The 13997-nt window shown below is 43.8% G+C and overlaps 1 protein-coding gene across 14 annotated transcripts in view; it reads left to right on the forward strand.

Annotated features, from left to right (window-relative positions):
* Positions 1 to 13997, forward strand: part of LOC110506675 (transcription factor SOX-6) — a 201810-nt gene that overhangs the window by 100716 nt on the left and 87097 nt on the right. For all 14 annotated transcript variants that reach the window (XM_036964052.1, XM_036964059.1, XM_036964055.1 and 11 more), the window contains one exon: positions 2477 to 2566. In XM_036964052.1, the coding sequence (XP_036819947.1) occupies positions 2477 to 2566 (90 nt within the window). The remainder of the gene's footprint in view (positions 1 to 2476; positions 2567 to 13997) is intronic.

Consider the following 13997-nt stretch of genomic DNA (forward strand, 5'->3'; position numbering starts at 1 on the left):
ACACACACACACACACACACACACACACACACACACACACACACAGCTCCTCTCTCATCCCGGGTCAGGGGGACAAACTGTGAGTTGGGGATTGGAAAGTCAATAAAGCAGAAGTAATGTTATAGTGACCTGAGCCTGTGATGTCCTGTTGGCCTCTCTGCCATGGAGGAAGTGGACAATCAAACAAAATGGCCACTCCGCTTGATCTTTTTGAAAGCCAACGTTAAACAGAGGCAGGCTAACCATTGAGCCCCTATTACTCCCAGCCTCCCAGTCCCTCTGAACTTGATGTGTTTTCATAGTGAGGTATCATGTTTGGATTGTGGAAGTGAAGGGTGAAGACATTACACCCCAGATAAAAGGAATCATCAGCTGTGTACTTTCTAAACTGTTTACATCTCCTCAGTCAGAGGAAGAGAGAGGATAATAATGGGAGAATGATCCAAACCATTTAGGATATCTCTCTCTCACTCTCTCTCTCTCCCTCTCTCTCTCTCTCTCTCTCTCTCTCTCTCTCTCTCTCTCTCTCTCTCTCTCTCTCTCTCTTTCTCTCTCTCTCTCTCTCGTTCTCTCTCTCACTCTCGTTCTCTCTCTCTCTCTCTCTCTCTTTCTCTCTCTCTCTCTCTCTCTCTCGTTCTCTCTCTCACTCTCGTTCTCTCTCTCTCTCTCTCTGTCTCTCTCGCATATCTCCTTTTCTGTACAGTATAATGTAAATGAATATATCTGAAACATGAAACATCTTTACACTCTTTACACAACAGATCTTGATCTAGATGATAATTGTATTCTGTTCGTTCCACTGCCTCCAGAGCATGTGATGACTACTATAACCTGAAAACACAAAGCACTCCTAAGACAATCCCTGAAGGCATCCAGAAGTATGTTCTTATGAATGATACCCTTTAGTTGGTAGACGGAGACCACAAATGAGCCATTGTCAGGAGAGTGGTTAAACCATTCCTGATGGAGTCCCAATGCTTTCTGTGAACTGCAACAATGTCTGCTTTTGCTGTTTGCCCTTTACTCCCTTTCAGGGTGAACAAACCCTGTCTTACACTCCATGTTGTCATCTTCAGGCAACATGACTTGAAGACAATCTGTTTAGGGCTCCTGTTTTCAGGAACAGTCATGTCAGTTAACACGGAGCCCGACTTAGAAACAACAGCAGCATGGTTCTATATTTACTAGAGAGTAGACATCAGAGAGTAGAGAGTTGACATCATTCCGGAACAGTTGACTTGCGGTGTTAACTATATATCAAGCCTTAACCAGCAGTATGACGGTATGAGAGGAGATCTAGGACTGCTCTCATGGGTAAGTCAGGCATCAGCTGGTGGGTATGTCCATGGTGGCAGCCCCACTTTGTGAGTAGGAGACAGACAGATAGATAGACAAACAGACAGACAGCAGGGCCCTGCTCAGTGCTAATCCTGGATCTTGGTATAGTGGCCTGGCTGTCTTAGTGCAGTTCAGACAGGGGGCAGCGTGCCTGGGAGCCTGCAGTTTGACTTGCGGAGGGTGGAGGGGATGGGAGGAGAGACGGGGGTGGGTGGTGTTTGATGGGAACAGGCTGACCTCTGCGCAGTGCGGGGACCGGCGAGGCCCGGGTCGGCTGGGCCAGCAGTGTGTTCTTTATCAGCTACCACAACGACAGCATGGCAGATTCCAACCATTCCTCCACTGATTCATTGTCAGCTGGACAAATGTTAATTGTTTTCATCACTGGCGGCTGTGAGAACGCTTGGACACACCCTGTCTCAACCCTTACCTCCTTCTTAATGTCTCTGCACTGTCTCTGCCCTTACCATGGCTATACTGTCTGTCTCCCCCTCTCTCACCCCATCTATCTGTCTAACCTTTTACCATCTTCAATGGGTGCTCAAGAGTGAATGTGTTTTAATCTACCATCAGTAATTAGAGCTATTCAGTTGGGAAAGAAGTGAATGGTTTTTAGTTGTAATTAATAATATTAATTGTGAATGACAAGTGACATTGTCTTGTTTTAACCAAGAAGCTGTCAATATTTTATTTTGACCGTTGGGGACAAGACACCTTTAGTGTGTATGTGTGTATTAACATACACAGCTAGATTTGACAAGGAGTGTTGATGGGTGTGTTAGTTGTGTTAGTATTACTGGAGTGCTGAGGCATGCGTGAGAAACTGACACTCTTGGCATGTGAATGACAACAGAGAAAGCACCTCTCTTTAGAAACATATTTCCTCCATTCTGTTATGAGAAGAAAAAGTTCAGGATCCTTTTCATTGTTATACAAATATCAGTAATTCAATTCAAACTGAAATTACATGAATGAAATTGGAACCTTCAAAATATTATCGTATAATATCGTAAAAATCTAAATACATAAAAATTGAATTTGGATTTGATGTACCCTTTCCTGAAAGAAATCCGTTGGAGAGGGGAATTTTAAAATGAAAGCATTTTAAAAGGTCTCTTTTCTTTCCCATGTCTTTCAGAATCCAGTTGCATGGAAACACTTCTGTCAAAAGACTGGAAAGAGAAGATGGAAAGGCTCGACACCAGTGATCTTCTGGGAGAAGTTAAAGGTAAGCTTGATGCTGAGGTCACTCACAACCACAGCGCTCTCTTGTAAAGAGTGTCGTAAAGTGAGATGAACAAATCCTTCTATTCCTATCAGACATACATAATCTATACATAATCTAAGAAACAGGCTTGCACTCTGAAATTAGACAAAAGCTCTTGGCTGCCTTCCCTAGTTCTTTTCTGCACTTTCCTTATCTGTTATGTCAAAATGCCTCTATCCAGAGCCCTCTCTTTAAATTCCAACCCCATTTCCCAGTCTGTCATTTTGTTTGTGTCTGTGGTTTACTGTTAGAGACTAGGCAATGGTCTGCTATATAAAACTATAAGACTAGAGACACTGCTTCCTACTCATGCAGTAGGTTCATGTCGAGAGAGGAGAGATGAGGGGAGATAGAGAAGAGAGGGGAAAGAAGAGAGAGGAAGGAAAGTGCAGAGACGAGGAGAGCCCTCTATCTTCTAGGTCTCTCACATCTGAAAGGAATTCTGCCTTGATTCTGGTAGTGAACACCCTGCACAGCCCAGCCCAGCCCAGTTCTCCCTCCAAATCTGTATTTATGCGCAGGGAAGGTGGGCCTGGGCTGGGCAGGCGGCTGGGTTTTTTGCAGGTCCAATTCTTAGCAGTGACTGTTACTAAAAAGGTGTTTATGTAGCTAGTGGAGAGGAAGGCACAATACCAGCTGTCTGATAACACCAGGCTCTACCTTTCTCTCTCTCTCTCTCTCTCTCTCTCTCTCTCTACCTCTCTCTACCTCTCTCTACTTCTCTACCTCTCTCTCTGTCTCTCTTTCTCTCTCTCTCTCTGTCTCTCCTTCTTTTCTCTATCACTCGCTTCCCTGCCAACCCCCATACTCTCAAGCCTGTGCCTCGCAACACAAAATGGTGTATATTAATGATTGTATTATTAATGTTTACAAGAATATACTCATATCTATATATCCATGTAATTTTAGCTAAACACAGACGATGCTGCTCTGCTCATCATGCACAATTGTAATCATCAGAACTATTCAAAGACATCTGAAAGTAGCATTCTGCTAGCGCGTGCACTGGAATGTTTTGCATTTTTTTTATGATGTACTCCCACTTTAATAGCTCTTTTTATCATATGGTTGGCAATCATAAATAATATTTGTCCTTGGTTTTAACTATGGGATGACATTTTCTCTGTGTGCCGGGGAAGACTAAAACTAATGCATGTTGTAATAAGTATATTCATGGTCAATAAAGAAATGAGAATCATGTCTTGGTAAACCAGATTCATTGTAGCTGACCCTGTAGATCAAAGTGCAGTGGAACAAATGTTTAAAATGATTTAGCCTTTTGAAAGCAGATCTATTTAAATTACAGGGCATTTTTCTGTTTGATAAATGTTAAGGGTGAGGTTATTCCACAGCGGTGTAAACAGGTAGCGAGGGAGCCTGATAATGCCCACTGTGGCCTTTGTTGACTCACATGCAAGGAGACACAGTGAACACTAGACTTAGAAATATAACTACTTTTCATATCACACCGGCAGGCTGTCTAAGGTTTTTAATTAGCCTGCCATTTCATATGACTGTAGACATTTCAAAGGACTGCTTTGTGCTCCCCCTTACAAATGTCTCTTTCTGCGTTTGAAGTCTGCCGGATGTAAATACTGCCAATTAAAAAGAAGCCCAGGGTTGGAGACACACAAGGTCCTCCTAATTAAAACACAAACAAAGACACCAAGCAGAAAACACCTTCTGATTAGGATCTAAAGTGTTATGATGAATCAGAGTATTAATTGTTAGGTTAAAATCCATACAAAGGGTAAGCATGCCGGTAGGTTTAAGTTAACGGAGGACAGCGCTGGATAAAGGCTAACATCCGTAAAAGCTACCTACTGCCTCAGTGGCCTTGATACTGGTTCTCCACTCAGCGGACATTGAATCTGGAACCAATGGCATTGTACATTCTGCCTAGACTACATCCTTTGTGGCATTGTTCCGTAGTTACAAAAGATTGCTTTTGATGTTCAAAGATAAATAAGTGAAATATAAAATTCTGCCCCTTTTGAACTGAAAGACTGGTAATTTGTATTTTTTTTCCTCACAAGACTGCCTTTGAGTTAGCGGTAGAGAATCTAAAAGTCTCTGTAGTTTTTGCTCAACTGCTTTCCATATTTTCCACCTTATGAACCTGTCATGGATGGCACCTTGTCGTACTGTTGTAGTTGCAAGAGGAGGAATCTGCTGGGTTAAGACTCACAGTGGAATTATCACACAGGAGAAGACAATAGGTGGAACAGAATTTGGCCGAAGGCTTCACTTCACCAATGAAAAGAAGTGCATTCTTTTACACTATGCATTTGTGTTCAGACATGCCCAGACTACATTATGCTCTCGGGGTAAAACACAAAGTACAGTAAACAAAACAATGGTATCAAATCATCTGAGGTTGGCTTTCCTTTATCTTACACCCAGTTCTACGCAACCAAGCATTTAGTGCCTCACGTACATAGTTATAGTGTATTGTCATGTGCCTTCCTGCACTAGAATGGGTCTGTGGTTAAACTGATACTGGTACTTCCAGTAAAATGGAGTCAATTTGAACTGTTTCCATCAATACAGGTTAGGAAGTATGCTTAACAGAGATATAGAGAATAGAATGATTTGGGTGTAATGATGTCAGATGTTTATCAGCCTTGTCCTTTAAGCTGTGAGAGATTAACAGCTGCAGGAAGAGAGAGGGAGGGAACGGTTTGTGAAGGAGTATTAGTGGTGGATTACTTTTCACCAGCCGATTCCAGGGGTAACTGATTGTTTTCATACCTGAGCTTAGCTGTCAATCATGAGGAACGGTGAGAAGGGAGATGAGATCTCCTGAACAAAACCACAGAGCAAGAGAGGGAGGTGGCCTGGAGGATGTCCAAACCACAGAAAGGAGCAGAGAGGGTGGGGGGGGGGGGGGGAGAAAAAGCAAGATAGAGCAGAGAGGGAGAGGAGAGAGAGAGCACAGAGAAAGATAGAGAGACCTGGGACATGGCTGCTCAGACATGAGGCTGTTTTAATTATGGTCCTTCAAAGAGAATCTCTTTCTGTGAAAGCTGTGCCACAACGGCAGAGAGATCTCATCCACTATAGTATGTTTCCAGTACTCCTGTCCTTTATTCTGGCTGTACTGTTTATGTTTGTGAATCGTTTTAAATGGTCAATGATGGGGAGGTGCCTATTGTGGTTGTTTGATTTAATTGGATCATTACAAACCCTACCCTCTTTTATGCAATAAAACATACTTTGGAGGAAAACCAGAGTGATTTTAGCTAGCCTCACTCCGTGCCTCACATATGTCAGTTGAAGAATTCAGGTGATGTGCATGCAGTTAATGTAAATCCATTGGAATGTGAATGCAGGTTTATGGGGGAAAGGCTTGGTCAAATAAGCTCTCCCTGTGCAGTGTGGCTTTCATGTATACTCAATCAGGGCCTTTGAGACTCACACACTGCAGGACTGTTTAACTTTCCCTGTAGCCATCCAGTGTCCGACAGCCCCAAGGAAAAAAACGGCAAAGCATTTATTCAACTGAATAAAAAAATGTGGTAGTTCAATTGGAACACAAACTGCATTCATTATCTCAGAAGGTCTGATATAAAAATGAAGCTCAGCATTGTACATTTGTGTTAAAATGGCAGCTTGAATTCTATATAAACGAAAATCAAGCCTCTTGCACTTCCATAATCAATTTGTGAATGCTGTCTACATGACAGTGGCGGGGTGCACATTGACAGTCCTGTGGCAGACAGATAAGTAGAAGCTCTTTAAGGGGAGAGCGAGGAGCGGGGCCGGGCAGGGCCGCAGCTGAGACTGATTTGATGCTGCTCCTACCTGGCCTCGCTTCTCCCATCCCGACAGAGGACTACTGTGTGGACACAGAGCTGGGGTTGTTCAGCCAGCTGGGTTTACTTCAAAACATGATTATTCAATTTAACATTCAGCTTTATTCTTAATGGCTCCAATAAAGTCTAGAGTGAATGCCAATGGAGATTCCACACTATATCTGTAAATACACGCAGAACCACAAGCATATTTTCTAGTGGGAGCAGATTTTTATCGTCTCAGGATAACATTGTCGTTTCGTGTTTCTTTCACCTAGTTTCTCGGTTTCAGAATATTCACACATGGCCATTTTAGTAAAAACTTAAACTGTCTCGAATAGACAGTGCATAAACATTCAAAAATCTCTCTTCGATAAATATTATAATTAGCTGCGTAGTGGAATTGAATGTAAGGTGGTAAATGTGACTGTCATGAAGTCTAAATGACCTAGTGAATCAGTGTTATACAGCTATGTGTATTTTGAGGAGAGAGCTGTGTATGTTTGATAATGAAACCTCTATTTCGAGGGGAGGGCGTAGGGAGGGACCATCTCAGCCCATCACACACTGAAATATCCCTCCAATTCCCCCAATTCAAAAGTGCCACAGTTTGCATTTTTCTCCCAACACTTCAATAGTCTTCTGTTGGCCCTGTGTACCCAGGTGAAATATGAGACACCGTAAATCATTATTCTTCAGACTGCATTTGCGAAATGAATGTATGGTCCTAATGCCCTTAATGAATTGAGGCATTTAGCTTGTGGTGTCGGCTGCAGAAAGGAACACCTTGTCTGTGTGTGTGTGTGTGTGTGTGTGTGTGTGTGTGTGTGTGTGTGTGTGTGTCCTCTCTCACTTTCTCCCTCCTGGCTCTGTGTTTTGAGAGGAGACAGGCAGACAGGAGTGGGTTTGGTGGTGTCTGGGTCAGCCACTGCTGGTGTCGGTGTGGGCAGAAGCCCTGCGCCATGGAACCAGGCATCCCGGGCTTCTGGATGATTGGCTGCACATTTACTTTTATACATTTGACACTTAAAATTAGTTTTCATTTAACTCCCGAATTTCAGTGTTTTTACATTTAATTTACCAAATTATATTTACTATTACTACAAATAATTTGTTTCATTCTTGGTTGGCAGACATGCAGGTATTATTAAGAATGCAATAATCAATTTATATCTTAAGTTACTACCAGGAATCACCAGCAATCCTTATTTTAACGATTGACAAATATACACCTCTCTCACTTATAGAAGTGTAGTAAATGGAATATGTATCAGTCTCACAGCCGTGTAATGCTGCTTAAGCACTGGATGCTATGTCTGGGCTGGGTTAGTACATGTCACGCTGGATTTCCCCCTACAGCTGCTCTAGTGCTACGGCTCTGGAGCCAGCCCCTCTGCTGATCTACCACCAGCCACGGAGACACAACACACACACATACGCTCACACACACACACGCACGCACATACACACACACACACACACACACACACACACAGTCAACATCTTTGGAAATCAAGGACAACATTAGTGAAAGAAAAGAACATGAGATGCAATCCCTCATATTATGGTTCTAAATAAACCAGTGTAGATGCATGAAGTTATAGCCAAGACCAGTGAATTGGTTCGATGCAAGAAAACACACATTCCCTTCCGTTTCAAGGTTTTCCTGACCATTATTCAGACCGAGAGCTCCTTTTGTTGTTCTCTAGACAACTCCGATGTGAGGGAGGGAGGCCCTGAAAGCTGATCAGTGTTTGTAGCATTTTATAATAAACCTGGACTAGAAGTGCTTCTCCTAACATGAAAGCAGGAGAGGTCATTACCATACACGTCATGAGGGATGCCTGGATGATCGAGAAAATCTAGTGTACCTCGTTGTGTGCTTCAAGCTTTGTCACATGACTTGCCAGTGTGGTCAGAGCTCTACAGATCCCTTTAATTACAGTTCGTCCTCTGCTTCGATAATGGTTCCTGTTGAAAACACAGACTGAACTGTCTCGTCTCTGGGTGGGATAATGGTTCCCTCTGTGAAGATAGCAGTCTGTTATCAGTGTTCAGTCGTATCTGTTCAGGTCTGTAAGGCTGCTATCGTCGAGCTCTGATGAAGTACCTCGTCCGATGCCACTGATACACCGTGGAGTGCTGAGGCTTTCACATTAGCATAATTACACTGAAGAGGCAGGCCTCTTCCGTCGTTGTATTATTAGCCTGCATTAGTGTTCAGTGTGAACGTCAGGCCGATGAAGTACGCTTTTATTATTAACTACTTGGTGCGTCAATCAAAACACTTTTTTGAGAAATATTTAGAAAATATATGTTAAACACTTGGGGAGACGTTGATATAGATGCAGAAATTATGTCTAAATAGGGATATAGAATTAACACAAGGATGGTGTGCAACATCCCCCCAAACACACACACACACACACACACACACACACACACACACACACACACACACACACACACACACACACACACACACACACACACACACACACACACACACACACACACCAAATGAGTTTAGTACAGTATACCAACATCAGCATAAGCAAACACTTCCCAGTGGTTTTCGATGGTGTCTGCTTCTAGCAGTTCCCTGCTGATGGATAACCACTCCATGGGGAATTCATGGCCATGTAGTCCAGTATCTAAGGCTATGAGGATTGATGGTCTGGGCTGCCATAGCCTGACATGTTGGTTTGTCCTTACTCATGCTTGTTAATGATGGTTTATTGGCAGGAAGAACAGTTTTATATCATCACAGAGGCAGCAGGCCAGGTAGAACAGCTGCTACTCATATTGTCTCTGTTCGTTCTGACTCGCGCACCCAGGTACTTTAATACCGTTTTTACTTGAAACACATATGGCCTTAGAGCATTTCTGAACAAGCGTATATATACAAGCCTAAAACATAGTTAAGGTTAAGTCAAATCTCTGTAGCCCGTCAAATACCCTTTTGTTGTCTCTGGTTGTGCTTGCTTAGCAGGCTCATAGCCAGTTGTTTTATCCTATGGATTATTTAGGCTACACATGACAAATATTTTGTTTTAGCAGTCACAATGTATAATATTAATGTAGATTTCCTGACATTAATATATGAATGGTTTTTTGAAAGGCATAGTCATCCTCACCATGATTTTTACTGGTAAACATTCTGTTGTGTGTGTGTATTTGTTTGTGTTTGTATGTGCAAACGTGTATTTGTGTTGATTCAAAATTAGGATTTAATTGCTTTTGGAGCAAGGTCTCTGCCCCGAAAAATTCTTTCATTGCAAGGCTACAGGAAGCAGTACTAGATTCCATTAGCAGTAATTCAATTGTATCTGTGTATTTTTTTCTTCTTTAGAAGACATGAACATGGGGTCAGAGGACTACTGAGTTCATATTAGTGTTACAAATTGCATTGTGCTGAACACACCAGCGCTACAGAATGTGTGTGTGTGTGTGTGTGTATGTGTGTATGTGTGTGTGTGTGTGTGTGTGTGTGTGTGTGTGTGTGTGTGTGTGTATATGTGTATGTGTATGTGTGTGTTTGTGTGTGTGTCTGTGCAGTGCGTACATTCAGCCAGAGGTGTTAACTTTTCTCATGTGGATGAGCAGCACAGAACAGCTCCTGCCTTCAGCACGCCAGGCATGCTAGCTATGTGCAGTGTGTGTCCGGACACAGCCCCGAACAATTGCAGCATTTAGACAAGTCTTAATTTACTTAGGATGGGCTGGCAGCATATGGGAGGATCCACAATAGCTAACTGATGGAGGGACAAAGAAATTGCAGTGTTCTGGTGTAAAAAAAAAAGTAATTCAGATTGGGTCATAATGGCTCAGCTGTCCTAACCAAAGGAAGGGACAGAATAGGGTGCCTTGTGATTTTCCTCTTCACCCCCGTTCCTTTTCTCCTTTTTTTGTGCCTGAATCTTTTATCTGCGTTACTCACCAGGGACTCTTCAAAGTAACAAGCCTCCTTCTTTTCCCCGGTGCTGGACTTGGAACCCAAATTAGAGACTGCTTGATTAGAAGAAAGCGAAGGGGGCCAAGAGAGGGAGATGGGGGTATTGGACAGAACAAATCACACCCCTACAAAGTGCCTTTTATCCACAGACTCCAAGGCCCGACTCCCCTCTCAGCAACCATGGCCCGCTTGTTTTTCTCTTATCATTTATTTAGTTGCTCGTTTGGTTGATGTTTTCTGCCCTACTTTGTGACGTTTAAAAGAGGCAGGCATCTGAAAAGGTGAATGCTGAATGAGGTGGTGAACAACAAGACATTGCTGTCTGTCTCCTCCAGAGTGTCAGTCTGTCATGTTCTCTTTGAGCATGAGGGCTGAGGGGAGAGGGGAGAGCACGGGATCACCTGCCCATCTTCCAACCTGCCTGTTCATGGGACATCCTGGGCCAGACTGGCTCCTGATCCAGCCCCAACAGCCCGAGGCAGGGTGGGAGAAAGAGGAAGCGCTCCCAGAATGTCACAACACATTGGAAGTGGGGAACCAGGCTACTTCATGTAGTGAGGAGGCATCCCTCGGCTGTCCATCTCCCGCTGCAAACGGGATGTGAGGAGACACGTTAACGTGCTGGCTTGGCCCCACCGCTGTTAAGAGCCATGCAATATGCAGGAAACTGCCTCTTTGTCAGCAGGCCGGTCAGACAAACACCGCCGCTGTCCTATACTGCACCGCCCAATAAAAGTTTTATCTACGTTTTAATTTAGAGGAAGAAAATGAATTTTACACCAAACCAGGCCAACAAAAGACATATGTAGTCCAATGTGGTGATGCTGATGTACAGGGAAGACATATGTAGTATGACGTGGTGATGCTGATGTACAGGGAAGACATATGTAGTATGACGTGGTGATGCTGATGTACAGGGAAGACATATGTAGTCCAATGTGGTGATGCTGATGTACAGGGAAGACATATGTAGTCCAATGTGGTGATGCTGATGTACAGGGAAGACATATGTAGTCCAATGTGGTGATGCTGATGTACAGGGAAGACATATGTAGTATGACGTGGTGATGCTGATGTACAGGGAAGACATATGTAGTCCAATGTGGTGATGCTGATGTACAGGGAAGACATATGTAGTATGACGTGGTGATGCTGATGTACAGGGAAGACATATTTAGTATGACGTGGTGATGCTGATGTACAGGGAAGACATATGTAGTCCAATGTGGCGATGCTGATGTACAGGGAAGACATATGTAGTCCAATGTGGTGATGCTGATGTACAGGGAAGACATATGTAGTCCAATGTGGTGATGCTGATGTACAGGGAAGACATATGTAGTATGACGTGGTGATGCTGATGTACAGGGAAGACATATTTAGTATGACGTGGTGATGCTGATGTACAGGGAAGACATATGTAGTCCAATGTGGTGATGCTGATGTACAGGGAAGACATATGTAGTATGACGTGGTGATGCTGATGTACAGGGAAGACATATGTAGTATGACGTGGTGATGCTGATGTACAGGGAAGACATATTTAGTATGACGTGGTGATGCTGATGTACAGGGAAGACATATTTAGTATGACGTGGTGATGCTGATGTACAGGGAAGACATTGCTCAGGTCAAGTCAAACTTAGATAATCTGATGTCAAATCAATTTTAGTCATTCAATGTTATGTTTTACCAACTATCTTCTAAAAAAACATTTTGGCTAATTATAATTGTTTTAACAAGATTCACTGTCCAAATCAGCTTACTGGTGTCACGCCCTGACCTTAGAGAGCCTTGTTTATTCTCTATTTGGTTAGGTCAGGGTCTGACTTGGGTGGGAAAATCTATGTTTCTATTTCTTTGTTGGCCTAGTATGGTTCCCAATCAGAGGCAGCTGTTTATCGTTGTCTCTACAGTAGAGACAAGACAATACAGTAGAGACAAGACAATACAGTAGAGACAAGACAATACAGTAGAGACAAGACAATACAGTAGAGACAAGACAATACAGTAGAGACAAGACAATACAGTAGAGACAAGACAATACAGGGGAGACAAGACAATACAGTAGAGACAAGACAATACAGTAGAGACAAGAAAGAGATGAGGACCAACTTATCTTGGTACAGGGGACAGGGGACAGCGCTTCCTCTTTCTCCCACCCTGCCTTGGTACAGAGGGCAGCCTGTTGTCTTGATACAGCGGACAGCCTATTGTCTTGGTATAGAGGGCAGCCTGTTGTCTTGATACAGCGGACAGCCTATTGTCTTGGTATAGAGGGCAGCCTGTTGTCTTGGTATAGAGGGCAGCCTGTTGTCTTGGTATAGAGGGCAGCCTGTTGTCTTGGTACAGAGGGCAGCCTGTTGTCTTGATACAGCGGACAGCCTATTGTCTTGGTATAGAGGGCAGCCTGTTGTCTTGGTATAGAGGGCAGCCTGTTGTCTTGGTATAGAGGGCAGCCTGTTGTCTTGGTATAGAGGGCAGCCTGTTGTCTTGGTACAGAGGGCAGCCTGTTGTCTTGGTACAGAGGGCAGCCTGTTGTCTTGGTACAGAGGGCAGCCTGTTGTCTTGGTACAGAGGGCAGCCTGTTGTCTTGGTACAGGGGGCAGCCTGAGCTCCCCACAATGCCGCCCAACATCAAAACACTGAGCCCTCTATTAGTATTCTGTTAGTGTTTGTGCAGGCCTGCACTCCCCACACATGGCCCCCAGGCTAGAGCCCACGGGATCCCTTTGTGGCCCACGAGCACTGGCCTGCTCCTGGAAGTCAGGATACATGCACACACACACTCACACGCATTTAACAAGCAATCCTATACTACCATACTCTAAAATAGTATTGACATTCACTGATTGGTCTCTGACTAAACATCAGTGAAGAGCTGGGATCCTGAGAGGACAGTATTGAGTCCAGATGTTTGCTTCGCTCTCTCACTGCCACTCCTGCACCCCCCCCTCACTGGACTTGCTGTCTTCTGCAGTGTAGCTACTGGTGACCTGTGACAGATACATCTCGCTGGCCCACAAAATGCTGCGGCTTTATGGACACAGCCAAAGGTTAATAAAATCGCTGTTGAATGTACATTTTTTATAGATAAGGCATTCACAACAAGTGGTCGGGTGAATAAGAAGTCAATTCATGCCTGGGAAACCGCACACAGGCTCAGTGAATAGCTGCTTTTAGGTGCTTTTTTCTGAAGAGGATAAATGGAGAATTGCAACTCTCTTCCATTGCGGCAAGCAGTGCTAGGCAAGACTGCCAGTAAATTGCCCTGAATGGGTTCTGGAGGTTGACAGGGCCTATTAAGACAAATGGCCTTCCTCATCGGAGAGATAAAATAAATCAGGTGTTTAGTCAAATTAATATAGTTGGAGTGGAGAGGGCCCCGGGGAGCCCTGGGAGAAACTCAAGACAGATGTGTCCAAAGGATAGAGGAAGACACCCAGGAAAGAAATAATTCAGCTCCCTCTGAATCCCTCTGAATCCCTCTGGCCCCCAGCCAGACTTTACTGTACTGATATCTGTCCTTTATCCTTCTCTCTTTCAGTCTCTCTCCCACTCCTCCTTCTCTCTCTCTCTTTCTCTCTGCCTCTCTCTCTGTCTGTCTCTGTCTCTGTCTCTGTTTCTGCCTCTGTCTCTCTCT

Source organism: Oncorhynchus mykiss, chromosome 26 (genome assembly GCF_013265735.2).
Source record: "Oncorhynchus mykiss isolate Arlee chromosome 26, USDA_OmykA_1.1, whole genome shotgun sequence".
In the NCBI taxonomy this organism is placed as follows: domain Eukaryota; kingdom Metazoa; phylum Chordata; class Actinopteri; order Salmoniformes; family Salmonidae; genus Oncorhynchus; species Oncorhynchus mykiss.